Raw genomic sequence first — 14,491 nt, forward strand, 5'->3', positions numbered from 1 at the left:
GGAGAACCTGTGGCCCTCCAGATATTGTTGGACATTATTCCCAGCTACCATGGCCAATGGTCAGAGATTATGGGGTTTGTAATCCAGCAGCATCTGGAGGGCCAAAAACACACACAGTGTGGTATAGCAGTTAGAGTGTTGGACCCAGCTTCAAATCCTCACTTAGCCATAATACTCTGAACCAGTCACGTCTTTAAGCTTCCTCCACCTCATAGGATTCCACCTCATAGGATGTTGCAAAGCTAGAAGGGAGGGAAACGTATCAGGTGCCCTGAGCTTCTTTGAGAGAAAGGCAGGTTAAAAATGCAATTAATGAAGGAGCAGCTAACATTGCTGCTGCTGCTGAGAATTAAATAAGGTTTTTCTTCTTCTTGTATTTGGGACAGGTCAGTGCTGCTTTGCATGCCAAACACCTGAGGTTCAATCCTTGGCATCTCCAGGTTGGGCCAGGAAAGAATCCCTGTTTGAAATGCTGGAGGGTTGCTGCGTGTCAGTGAAGACAATACTGAGCTAGATGAACCAATAATCTGACTCTGTATAAGGCAGCTTCCCTGTGTTCTGTGTAATGACCATAGTCCACAGCGTAAATAAACTTTTTGGTATATTTACACTGCAGAGCGTGAACAGTCTGGTTCCAAACTGTAAATGAAAAATAGGTGTAAGACTTAAAAGGAATATCATCATATATGAAACTTGGGAAATATGTGAATGATCCCTGCACCCATCCAATCTTCACACAAAGCATCCAGAAATCTTTGGCTATAGCTAGTGGGAGGGCAGCCCCTGTGCTGACAGTGATATTTTGATATTTACCGGTAAACAAATCATTATTTGAAAATCTGACCAAGGAGACTGTGACATGGCAAACTGATGGTGAAACCTCCAGCAAGTGTTCCCTCCCAAGAAGCAGAGTTTTTAAATAGGTAATGGGGTCTATCTTCCACAGCGTACTCCCCACATAAACAAAACTGGAAGGCAAAAGGCATGTTTCCACATCACTCCTCAGCAACAGAAATTGCACTAATTGGCCTAATTCATGAACTCAGGATGTGCCCACTTCACTGCTAGAGCCTCTGCTAATTCTGGAAGCAGTATTATTTCCTCAAATATTTCTGCATCGTAGATGCCATAAATGATGTATTAAGACAAGCTAAATGTGCAACCAGAAACCCCCACTTCTTTCAAAGAACTGGAAAGAGTGAGTGCGTTTTTAGTATTTTATTGCTCTCTTCCCCCCCCTCCAAAAGAATTCCTGAGGTCTTTCTCAGCTCTGGTGCTGGAGAATATAATAAGACTCTTTGTTGTGCTTTGAGGGGGAAGGTGTTAAAGTTGAAATTTTAAAGGTTAGTTCAACACCTGCTTCTTAAGCTCTTGTCTCCATTCCCCCCACCACCTCTCTTTTCAGGTGAATATTAAGCCACACCTTGAACTGTGCAGTTTGCGTCGAAAATTGATCATCACCTTTTCCTCTTAATATCAAAAAATAGACTTTGATGGGTTATCTGGAAACGGTGTTCTCCTTTCCCAGACAGAAGCTTTTTACGATAAATGAAATCTGATCTTCATGTCCTATGTGAAAGAGAAACAGTTTAGCTCAATACACACACACACACTTGTAGAGGGAGTTTGGGCTGAACTTTGCCGCCTCCAATACTCCATCAAAGGGGTGTCTGATACAAAACGTTATGGGGGGAGGGCATGCAGTAAATCCATAGCACGTGGCAGGCAACTGGGGCGGCCCCATCTGCTGTGCCCCACAGCATGCTTAACTGAGGTTGTCATGGTCTTTGCAGTCTCCCCCACCCCTAATCTTTAAGAGGTAGACATGACCAGATTTTTCAAGCAGATTTACAATTGTCACTAATTTTTGCCTACCGTGACTTCAAAACACACTGGAGCAAAATATACTTCGGGCTTGTTCAAAGAGGGAAGACTTGCTTCTCCACAGCTGTTTCCTATAGATCAAATGTTGCTTGAAGGTTATGGGGTTTAAACACGGCATGAGGATGTATTCAGTGGCCTCTTTTTCTGGTGGGGGGAGGGAGAGAGGAGTTCGTGGGGGAAGGGGACTGAGCAAATTATATATTTCAAGGAGCATCAAAAAAATTATTTTCATTAACTAGAAGTTGGGAGCATAGACTTGGCTGAATGGGCTGTGGTTGGAGATTTGCAGCATTAAATGGAAAAAATGAAAAAGCAAAACCCTTCCATATGCACCGTGAGCCTCATTCATATTTCCATCCAGTTAATTTGCCTCTGAAACTTGACCTCTGCATTTGATCTACATACTTTGTGTATCTCTATTTGCTAAGGCCATGAACTCCTGAAAGTTATTTGTTGTTGCTAAACTTTGATCATATGAGTTTGGTAAATCTGCTACATCTTGTTCAGTTGTCTGCTAATTAATTATGTAAGGTTCTCCAGCCCCACCTCTCCCTCCCCCCCCCCCAAAAAAACGCATTATGGATACTTTTTCTGATGGTTACAAAATGATTCTTTATTAGGACTGAGCCATAGGCCCCATCTTCACAATACACTTAAAACAGTATTATACCACTGTAAACTCTTAGCTTCCCACACAAAAATCTGCAGCTATATCGTGTACCCATCTCCACAGTTGACTCTAACTCTTATCTTCTGTTCAAAGATGATCTCAACATGACCCACCAGCATTGTGTCCTGGCTGGCTTGCCGCCTAGATTCAGTTCTACTCATAGGGTGGCAGAGGTGAGTAACAGAGAATTTGGGGGGTTGTTTTTTAATCATTTGTTTTTTTCTGGAACAATAATGGTTTCCTCCTCTGATCTCGGATGCTCTTCTCTGAGGGCCCAACTACATTCTACTTTAAATGGGTAGCTTGCATTGTATGCATTTTTTAACAAAATAACTTTAAGTCGCAATTGTAGGCCAAGGGGGAGGGGCGTTCAGGATTGGTGCTATGATGTGGTGCAGGTGGAGTGGTTTTTAAAAAACCATTTCATCCTATTCTGAAGTCTTGTAGGACCCCAATGGCCATTTATGTTCCAACAAAAATAGCAGCGAGAAAGCGGTGTCTTTCACAAGGAACCATGCTTGAGGTTTGTGTTTGGCAAGAAAGAGGGATGAGATTGCCTTGCTATGATAAGTGGGAAAGGGGATTTCAAGGGAGCAGTTGGGTAGGGGATAGGAATTTTGCCAACTGGGAGAGGGAAGAGGGGTGAGGAGTAAGAGGGATTAGCTGGGTGGGAATGGGTGGAAGTGGCTACTAGTTCTAACCATGCATCTCTGAATTTACTGTGAATTTGTTTTCATTTTCATTACATATCTACTAAACTTAGTAGTTGCTTTTTAAAAAATCAAAAATAACTCAAAAGTGACTTACAACAATAAATAAATCACACCAGCTTAAAGCAAAACAGAGAAAAATCTACAACTCATTGATATGATTCTTCCTCAGATGAACACTCTTGTTGTTAACTCTGGTTGGTTGGTTGGTTGGTTGGTTGGTTGTCAGTGAAACCAGCATGAACACCTTGTTACATGTGCAGGGCTATTGGCACATTGAGACTGTGGTGGGACTTATTCTGCCCACCCTGATGAAACAGTACAGAAAAAGTAGGATACAGGGTTATATTCAAAGCAATGCTCTGAGTGAGCAGAACGACTTCTGCAATGAGACTTTCCCCTTTCATCTCTCCCACATGCCCCTTAAATCCATTCTGGTGGTTCCCCACCCCCAACCCTCCAGAGCAAATTCAGGGAAAGTGTGGGGCAAGTAGGGTGAAAGTCTGGTCACGCAAGCAGAAGTCATTCCACTCTCACATTTATTTTGTTGAACTCAGCCCACAGACTTGTGTATTGCCATCATAAAACATAATTACAGAAACCGTGCAAGCTAAGACTCTTAAAATAAGCAATCTAATATACACATATTAGTGTAATAGTATTATGTATTATTATCATAGTAATATACCCATATTAGTCTAGGGTTCTAAACATCACTTAAAAGGCTTGTTATTTGTCCTTTGCAGTAAAGAATGAACTCCCTGACCCTGCTCCCCACACTCTGTTATTCTGATATTAAAATGCACATTTACTTCCACACACACACAAAGAAAAGGAGAAGAAGCTTCCTCTTTAGAAGCCCCTGCTTTGTTTTCATAAACCTCTGTAACCTCACATTATATAGTATGGAAATTTTCAATACAAAGAATCATAGCACCAAGGGGTCCTTTCTCAGGGCTGTTCTTGGGGATTTAGCTGCACTTATAAATATTTAACTGAAAAAGATCCTGATGTAGACGCATCGTTGTGTGAGAACACCCCCCCCTCCCCACAGAGAAAAGTCTATTTCATGTTTTGTTTGTTCTTTCAGTCCAGAATAGAGTTTTCCTGTGAATGGGGGCAGATGATGTTCCAATGCATACATGTGTATTCTCTTCATCTGCAGTGTGGCTTTTTTCATCTGCTTGTTTCCCGCATACGGGTGGTGCCCTCTGGGCCCTGAATTAAGCAAGGAGCCCCCTACCGCCTCAAAGTCTTGGGTTCCGTAGACATGTTTGTAACTGAGGTCCCCACCCTAGTTTGCATATTAATTAAAGAACATGGGAAGAACCCTGCTGGATCAGAACGAAGTTCGAGCTAACCTAGCATCCTGTTTCCCCCACAATGGCCACCCAGATGCCTCCAGACCACAAGCAGTGCACCTCCCTCACAATCTTGTGAGACTGCCCTGGCCCCATTTGTAGCCCCACTGCTACTCCAAGAAGCTCATCGTAGTGTTTGAGCCAACCCTGGGGTATAGGTTTAGGCCCTACTTTGCACTGTACGGAGTCCTAGAGGTCCCTGGGAAGAGAGATTGATTGTTCATCCGCTAGGAATGGTGAGGGGAATAGGGAGTCTCCTAACAGCTCTCAGCACCCTTAACAAACTACAGTTCCCAGGATTCTGTGGGGGGAGCTATGATTGCTTAAAGTGGTACAGTGGTACCTCGGGTTACATACGCTTCAGGTTACAGACTCCGCTAACCCAGAAATAGTACCTTGGGTTAAGAACTTTGCTTCAGGATGAGAACAGAAATTGTGCTCCGGCAGCATGGCGGCAGCAGGAGGCCCCATTAGCTAAAGTGGTGCTTCAGGTTAAGAACAGTTTCAGGTTAAGAACAGACCTCCAGAATGAATTAAGTTCTTAACCTGAGGTACCACTGTATAGGTAAAGTAAAGGGACCCCTGATTATTAGGTCCAGTCGTGACCGACTCTTGGGTTGTGGTGCTCATCTCGCTTTATTGGCCGAGGGAGCCGGCGTATAGCTTCTGGGTCATATGGCCAGCATGACTAAGCAGCTTCTGGCAAACCAGAGCAGCGCACGGAAACACTGTTTACCTTCCTGCCGGAGTGGTACCTATTTACCTACTTGCACTTTGATGTGCTTTCAAACTGTTAGGTTGGCAGGAGTAAAGTGGTATAATACTACTTTAAATATATAGTTCAGATAGGGCCCTATTCTGAGAGAGAGAGAGAGAGAGAGAGAGAGAGAGAGAGAGAGAGATAAAACTAGTCTTATTTTTACTGAACTCAGTATTACCTACCCTAGCCTTCCCAATTTGGCTTTCCCAATCCCCCTTCCCAGGTGTTTGGGTCTTCCAACTTCCATCATTCCCCCAGCCACCATGGCCTATGGTGAAGGAGGATTGGAATTGTAGTCCAGAACATCTGGAGGGCAACGGGTTGGAGACCTGCAGCTTTTTTCCAGGTTTTTAGAGACAGGTCTTGCCTGAAAGGTGTTTCTAAGCACACGTGGCAGAATGAGCTAAAGAGCTTCCTTGCAGGCGAATGTCCTTAGCTATCAGGATTATGCTCTGCCTCCGCAATTGGAAGCAGTAATGCTTCTGAATATCAGTTGCTGGAGACTGCGTAAGGGGAGAGTGCTCTTGTGCTCATGTTCTGCTCGCTGGTTTCCCACAGCCACCTGGCTGGCCATTCGCCTGATCCAGCAGGCTCTTCTTATGCTGTTACATTCGTGATTGTAAGGAGGCTTCAGAGTCCTTTGCATACATCAGTCTGAGTGGTGTAGTGGTTAGAGTGTCCGACTAGGATCTGGTAGACCAGGTTCAAACCCCTGATCACTGGGCGACCTTGCCTAACCTCTCAGCCTAACCCACCTCACAGGGTGGTTGTGGGGATTAAATGAGAGGGTGGGAAACCACATGCGCCACCTTGAGCTCCTTGGAGAAAATAAGTGAAAACATTTTTTAAAAAAACAAAAGCGAGAGAGAGAGAAATAGAGAGGGGTTTTTAGATCATTGTTAAAGAAGCTGCCCACTTTCAGCCATAAACACTGAGGCAATCCAACTCTCTACCCGTAATTACCTGTGCAAGCATATCTGTCTCCGATGCCAGCACAGTGTTGTGGCAACATTGGTTCTCTCTCATGTTTCAAGCTGCCAACGATGTTGCTACGTGTTTTTGATCTTAAGCTTTTCTTTGTTGTTGCAACAGTTCTTAGAACTGGGCTAGCAGCATGGATTATTTACCTTGAATTTCAGTTGCAGCATTTTTGTTGTTGCTGGGCTATACTGTTACCTAGTGCAGGCAGGGGATCCAAATGAAGTGTGGGGGTGGGGTGGGGAATATGAACAAAACCTGCATGCCAGTAAGGAAGGTCTACCCTGACAGCTTTGTGTCTGCAGGGGGTATGTTAGAAACCTCAACAAGAGCCTGAAGTGGTAGATCCCAGTGCTAAATGCATCACATTATACTCATTTTATTTAGCTCATATTCTGATGTCAGTGGGCAATAGAGCCATTGAGGACTTCTTAAACATTATTATTATTATTATTATTATTATTATTATTATTAAACATTATTATCAGGTACTACTAGTGCTAGTACTATTACTACCTAGACCTTTAGCCCTTCTCCAGGTCCTCCCTCACAGTTGAGGCTTGGAGTATGAAGACAAGAGAGCAGGGCCTTTTCATTTGTGGCTCCTGATCTCTGCAGTATATCCATGTGGCGCCTTTGTTGACAGCTTTTTGACACTAGGCAAAGACCATTGTTTTTTCAAGGGCTTTCTGACAGACTAAGCTAATGTTGTTTTGTTACTAGTGTGCTGCCAAAGTTTCCTGCGACTGTACAGTTGTTTTGATATCTTTATGGTATAATGTATTTATATTTATGTTTTAAATATCTTGTAAGTCACTTGGATACCTTTGGGTAACAAGTGACTTACAAAATAGTAGTAGTAATAATAACAAAAGCAATTGAAATCAGTGCAGCTACTGATGCTAATGCTGCATACCTATAGTTTAATATCGTGCCAGTCTCTTAAGTGACTGGAGTTGGTTTTGGAATCTCTTTTTTGCTTGTTTGACTCCATTTGGGGCTAAATTTTCTTTCTGCATTTATGAATTCTAACAGTGCTCTCAAGGGACCCTGACTTATATTTTGGACCAGTGCAATGCAGCACTTCAGAACTTGTGCACCGATACACATTTGAGCTGTCCGACATTGAAATCTCTGGATGTTGATGACATAAAACGAGTGGAAGAAACCCATAATGAGGTGAGAAGAAGGTTTACATTGAAAGAAAAGCTGCACAGGGAGTGTGGAATTTGCATTTCATATAGGTAGAGCACTTGCTTTGCTTGCAGAAGTTCCCAGTTCAGTCCTGGTGTTTCCAGTTAAAAGGATCAGGTATCAGGTGGAAGGAAAGACCTTGGGTCTGAACGCTTAGAAAGCTACACGAGTTCAGAGTAGACAGCACTGGGTTAAATGGACAAGTAACCTGAACAGGTATAAGGAAGCTTACTATGTAGTCTTGAGAAAGGGCCAGATACCTGTGACCCTCCAGATATTACCAGACTTCAGATTCCATCATCTTGGACCATTGACCATGCTTGCTGGAGCTGTTTTGTGCTGGTGTCCAACTATGGCTTCAGGGCCACAGGTTCTGCACCACTGGTTTAGAAGACTCTGAATAAGGTAGCGTCACATGTTTTGGTGCATAACACTTGACTATAAGATTTGGGTGGATTCCATTGGGTTGTATCCAGCTAACCTTGGATGCCTTTTGGAAGTAATAGACCTAAGATAGTCTTGTTCATTATTTGCAATGGGTCTACTCTGCATAGGGCTAACATTGAATATGGAACCCATGGTGTGTACAGGGGATTTCAGTTCAATTTGTAATGAGAAAAAGGTTCAAATATATTATGACTTGTGCAATCTACTTTTTGAAAACTGAAATTGCTGCATTAGGGTGATATGCTATACTAGTTCTACTCAGAGTAGAACCATTGAAGTTAATGGGCGTAACTAACTGATTCAGTATGACACAATCCTTACTGTTTGCAAGCAAGAATGTATATTCAGGATCTCTTGGCAGTTATGACATAACCTGAGCTGTGTTTTGAAATCCTGAGTATTCTCTCTTGGTTACAAAGAGAAGACATGCCCTGATGGACCTGACCAAGTTCTACCCACTCCAGTGTTCTTTGCAAGAATCCCAACAACCAGCAAGTACTTGGCCAGTGTTTACTAGAATAGCAGAATCTATTTTCTCCCCACCCCTGATGAATCCCTTTATGTTGGACACACACACACAGTGAGCCACCAACTTGGAGGCAGCTTATGAGCCAGATGTTGTGGCACACCAGGAATACACACCAAGCATCCTGATTTTGATACTTTCCTGGAATTGCCTGATGGAGACTGCCTACCACCCAGTAAGCCAGAACATGCAGGTGCTGACTGGTAGGTTGCAGGACTAGAAGTGGAAACTTTGGGTATTGTGGTGAGATGCTAGAGTTGTAGCTTGGAGCATATTCCTGGCAGTAAGCATTTCCAAGCAGTGTCTTGGCATCTCCCAACTAGCCTGGCCATTGGGCTCTTCTAAGGCTCTGGGCTGTTCCCGTAAGTCCCTTTGGCTCTGGCCCCTTCAACTTTGCCCTCCATACTCAACGCCTGATCCTCTCAGACACTGGCTGGCAGGCAGTAGTACTTCCCTACACTCTGAACTCCTTTACCCTATCCTCACCCCAACAGTAGATCTCAATTTCTACATGCCATGATAAAGCAAGAGAGTTTGGAATTGCCCATTCATAAGCTTTTGATCCCACCCTCCCAGCCCCTTTCCCCAAGATTAGCTTTTCAGTCAGAAAGTGGGTTAATTCCACACAACAGCAGGCTCCCCCCCCCTCTTCCTCCCGACAAGTCTCTCCTCTCTGCCACACATGTGGGCAACTTATCTGTGGTTTACATTGCTGCGGAGACACATTTCTTTGTCGAATCCCACTGTAAACGGGAAGCCTAGACATCTGCGGTGCTAATGCAGGTCTTTGATTCTCCCTTAACAAAAAAAAGGAGAAGGAGGGAAAGAAAGAAAAAGAAAAAAGAAAAAGGACCACATGCCTTTTGTATACTAATTATAGAGTAATGCTTGGTAGGTTCATGGCCTAATACAACTGGTATGTTCTTAATCTGTGAGGCATATGTTGGAAGAAAATCTCAGCTTTACATATGAAGTCCTAGAGATAGCTCAGCAGTCCCCCAGAACTTTCTTCAGTGCAGGAATTCTTTGCTGGCGAGAACAAAGGAAATTGCAATAGGAGTATTGCTTGATGGCTTCCAACAGGCATCTGGTTGGCCACTGGGAAAGCAGGATGCTGGACTAAATGGACCATTACCTGATCCAGCAGGCTCTTCTTATGCTCTTATGACCAGACACTCTTGGGGGGGGGGTTATGGTGCAAAAACTGCTCTGAGAAGGAGGGGAGAGGGCTTAGTGGCTGATGCAAAGGTCAGCCAAGAAGTGCAATAGACAGCTGGGCTCCATAGAAGAGGGAAATCAGCTTTGTGAGTGCCACAAAGGGCAGCCAATCAGCGCTGTCAAATTTGTACTTTCTGGTTCAAAGCAGAACAGGTTTCCCCTAAGTTTGATCTATGTCAGGAGTGAGGAACTTGTCCCCCTCCATCAGATGCTGGAGTACAATTCCAATCATCCCTGGCCATTGGCCTTGCTGGCTCAGAATAGGACTTCGATTCCTACAGTATTTGGGGAGCTATAGGTTCCCTAGTCCTGATCTATGTGGAGATGGTGAAAAATGTCCATAAACTGCAGCGGGTACTCTTCCACGGTGGGCTTGCCGCATAAATACTTTTCTCTGCAAGATTCTGGCTTATTGCTGCCAGGTTGCAAGGCAGTGGCAGTCCGTGTGTGAAGGGGGGAAGGTTCTCTGAACCATGAGAGCCCTCTAAGCAGTAGAAATTGGACCAATAAAAAAAAAAACCTATTCCTACCCTTCTCAGTTTTATATTGCTGTGTCCAGAATGGCAATGACCCCACTCCATATCTTTTCCCTTGACAGCCTGAAAGATTGTCCCTGTCCATCTGTGGATTTCATCTGGCTCCACTTGTGATCCTGATACTTGTCAGGCCTTTGACTTGAACCCAATAATGCACTCTAATTGGAGCTTGACTAGACTGCACAGGGCACAGAACCACTAGATTGAGAGCATCATAAAAACATCACAGATTAACAAATGTGTCTCGCTCTCCTGTTTTAAAATTAACAGACTGTACCCGAAACACTTGGCTAGTGTTACGTAGGCCGGCAAAGAGTGTGATAAGCTTATTGGAGTAACTACTTGGGGCAACTCTACTGAGGTACAGCCATCTTTACAATAATAAAAAAGGCAACAGCACACACAGTTGTTACAGAACGAATCAAATTACCCCTTCAAGCAATCAGGTGATTGTTTGGTCACTAGTAATTTACCCTGAAATATACGATCTGGCACTGCTGAATGAATGCTGAGCTGTTGATCTGGCCAGCGCTTGAGATTTATTCAGCTCCTGGGATGTGTCTAGAATGGTGCACAGAGATGGGGGGTGGGTATCACTCATGAGTAAATAGCATTAAACAGGGAAAATAAAATAAGTTGGCAAGCAGTTGGGCAGGTCTGCAGGAATGCAAAAGCACCATGGTAAAGTATTCAAGCAGAACTCCTATCTCACTACTGTAAATTACAATTATATATTTTCTGCATGCAGCTCCTTCCCTCCATTTACCTCCCACAATATTGCCCATGAAGTTGGTAGTCAACATGGTGGCCTCCAGAATGCCAGCTCCCATGATCCTAATCCAGCCCGGGCAGTCATCAGTTACCCCTGCTCAGTGGGTGTAAGCATTTTGCAAAATATGGGTTGTGTCCAGTTAAGTTCTTCCCATTGGAATCCATGGACCTACGTTAGTCATGCCAATTCATTTTGGTGGTTCTACGCTGAGTAGAACTAACATTGGATACAACCCTGTGCCCTTTAGGGTTTGGAACAATGTGATTCCAAAATGCTGGATTCAGGGTAGCTGGGCTTGCTGGCTAGGGAGTAGAACTCAGTTCCTAGTATCATGGTGATGGTCATCTCTCTCTCTCTCCCCCGTCTCTCCCTCTCCCCCCTCTCCCTCTCCCAACAGCACCAAGTGTCAGTGTTGTAGAGTGCATTGGACACTCCTTACTACAAAGGGAGTTTGCATTGCTATTTGTTAGGGCGAGGTCCGTGGCTCAGTGGCAGAGTATATTGCTTTGCATACAGAAGGTCTCTGGTTCCATCCCTGGCATCTCCAGGTAGGAGACTGGGAGAAAGCCCTGTCTTGGAAAACACTGGAGAGTCACTGCCAGTCAGTGTAAAGCATACTGAGCTAGATGGACTCAATGGTCTGAGTCAGTATAAGGCAGCTTCCTATGTCCCTATGGCTTACCTGAGCTTAACGCCCACTGCAAAGGTGTTGTGTTGGCAGACTGTTAGGTCACCGCTTAGAAGAGTGTCGATGTACACAGTGAAGGTAAGGTTAACGTGTGCGTTTCGTGCATTACACCGAAATGGCAGCACAGTCGGTGGCCAGCTGGCGTTGAAGAGAGGAAATATAGATCACCTGCCTAGGTGGCATTTCATAAGCCAAGTGCCTTTAAATAATTAACGGAGGACCCCCCATCCGGCTCACCAAATGTCAGCCAGCGTCCGCTGGCCTTTTCCCCGTGCCTTATCGACTGTAACTCTCAAAGTGTGCCTTTAATAATAGCTTAAAGGGCGAGCGGAGAAGAGTTGGATGTGACGCCGGGGGTAAATCAGTGCTGCAAACAGAGGGAGATCAAGACAAAAAAGTGTGCAGCATTATGTTGTTCTGCTTTTACAATGCACTCTGGGGTGGTGCCATTCAGCTTACTGCTACGGCCTGATTTGGCTTTGGTATGAATGATTTCCCATTGAAAGAACAACACTGGCACAAACAAACAAACTTTTTTTTTTAAAAAAACCAACAACTTAGCTTTGTTCAGAATCCGGGTGCAAATATGTGAATATTCTACATCAAGCATTGGCAGGGAAGGCCTGCAAGCTGCCTTCACTTTGCTGTGCTTCCGTCCTCTTCTCTCCCTCTTCCCCCTTCCACCCTACATTGGAAGCCCTGCATTTCAACTCTTCCTGTGGCAATTCACCCATTTATGGGTCTGTCATGGACAGTCAGTCAGGAGGTGACATTCCAAATTGTAACAGTACAGGGGCAAGGAAGATGAGCTTAGCCAGGCAAGACCTTCTCTAGCAATACAAGTTGCTCAGAGCTTTGCAGCTGGAACTTAATAGGGTCTGGTGGGATCAGCTGATTGAGTCCTTTGCCCAATTACTAGAATGGTACTGCAGATCTGTCTATCTATCTATCATCTATCTATCTATCATCTATCTATCTATCTATCTATCTATCTATCTATCTATCTATCTATCTATCTATCATCTATCTATCTATCTATCTATCTATCTATCTATCTATCATCTATCTATCATCTATCATCTATCTATCAAGTATCCCTCTTTATAGTCCCACTATAGACCCATATATATGGCTTATGCTGGAAGGATGACTCAACTTTAGCTGAACTCCTGTTAGGGAAGGACATGTGTTATTAAGCCTGTATACTAAGAGAAGTTAAACTATTTGTGTAACCTTTCTTTCAAAACATCTAAGGTGTACCTCTGTTAACCGGTGTCCACTAATCCTACCAATATGTTTTACCAACAGGGTTGTCTTTAATTTTTATTTTATTTTATCTATAGCCTTTTTTGTTTAAACAGCTTCTATTGAAAGCAGTTACACACATCAAACGGGCGTTTAGCGACTGTCAACTAAAATCACTTTCAGACTTTTGTATCTGATCTGTTTAGCCTGGGGGAGGAGGAAGCAGTGAAGGATTTGGGGAGGGGGGGAGGAAGCAGCAGCAAAGAAGAGAATATTATCAGGTGAGAACTTAATCATTGGACTTTGAGGGGGAGGGGGTTCAATGTTGCTCCATCCACAGGTTTCTCTTTGTTTGGCCCATCATAGCTTCAGTCAGGGTAAACAGAACAAAATTCTTTGTGGTCTCAGGTGAAGATTGAAAGGGGATTCAAGCCTGTGTATAAAACACAAACTACCATAACAAAGATAAATACACAGTTCCAATTGACCAGAACTGAATTTTTAAAAAAGAGGAAGAGAGAGGGAAGAAAAGAGAGTGGGATCTGGGTATCACAAAAGAAAAAAGGAGAAAAAAAGAACTATGCTTGAAGATTAACTAATGAGCTCTCTGAAGTTGCATTGTTGCTCCTTAACTACAGTAGTGGCAACACAAGATGCTGAAAGGTTTTGTCTCTTTCCTTCATGTCATTTTGAAAGGCACCATCAAATGTTGGTGGAGTCCCCTGGAAGGGAGCATACAATGGAAAGGGTGGGAAGACTACATTAAGGGCACACGGTTTAGATTTAGTTACTTTTGCAGCACATCACTGACTGCATGAAAGCAGGCTAGGAGATGACGAGCTGAACTACATGATCAGCACACTTGTCTGATGAAACTGTTGCTGGGTTGAACCCCTGCATATACGTAGATAGCTTTTCGGTCTGATGTACCGTAGCAACATTTTGACGTTCTTACAATGCAAGCTATAAGATAGGATGGTTCATGTGATAAAGCTGTCAACGGGCTGTACTATTTCAGATTGCAGGGGGGTGATCTCACGTGAATATTAATCCATATTAAATAATTTCTACAAAGAAAGCTCACTGGAACCTATTTCTTGGCATATTACTTGTTCTGGGGTGTGTTTGTGTGTGTGTTATACACACCCACCCCTGAGATTTCCTCCATGCAGTCTGCCATAGTAAAGTGCAGCTACAGACATGTCACATAGGTCTAATTGTACAGATTGACTCCAAGAACATAAAGTGGTGCTATACTGAATCAGATTGTAAGAACACAAGGAGAGCCTGCTGAATCATGCCTGTGGCCCATCTAGTCCAGCAACCTAGTCTCATAGTGACTGACCAGATGCCTGTGGAAAACCTTCAAGCCTGCAACCAAGTTTTTCTGTATTCCAGTCTCTGAAACCCAAACAGACTAAGTCGTGAAGGATAATAATAATAGAAGGTAGAAGAACAGTCAACAGAGTTGTTGTGTGTGAAAGCTGGAAGTGGCAGGCAGA

General features: G+C 43.8%; 1 protein-coding gene across 10 annotated transcripts in view; it reads left to right on the forward strand.

Moving 5' to 3' along the window:
- FTO (FTO alpha-ketoglutarate dependent dioxygenase) overlaps positions 1-14,491 on the forward strand; it is a 246,328-nt gene that overhangs the window by 55,264 nt on the left and 176,573 nt on the right. For 8 of the 10 annotated variants that reach the window (XM_053400100.1, XM_053400108.1, XM_053400102.1 and 5 more), the window contains 2 exons: positions 2,648-2,727; positions 7,399-7,542. In XM_053400100.1, coding sequence (XP_053256075.1) covers positions 2,648-2,727; positions 7,399-7,542 — 224 coding nt within the window. The remainder of the gene's footprint in view (positions 1-2,647; positions 2,728-7,398; positions 7,543-14,491) is intronic. The other 2 variants (XM_053400106.1, XM_053400109.1) reach the window with 1 other exon arrangement.

The sequence above is a fragment of the Podarcis raffonei genome, chromosome 8 (genome assembly GCF_027172205.1).
Source record: "Podarcis raffonei isolate rPodRaf1 chromosome 8, rPodRaf1.pri, whole genome shotgun sequence".
Taxonomy (NCBI): Eukaryota; Metazoa; Chordata; class Lepidosauria; order Squamata; family Lacertidae; genus Podarcis; species Podarcis raffonei.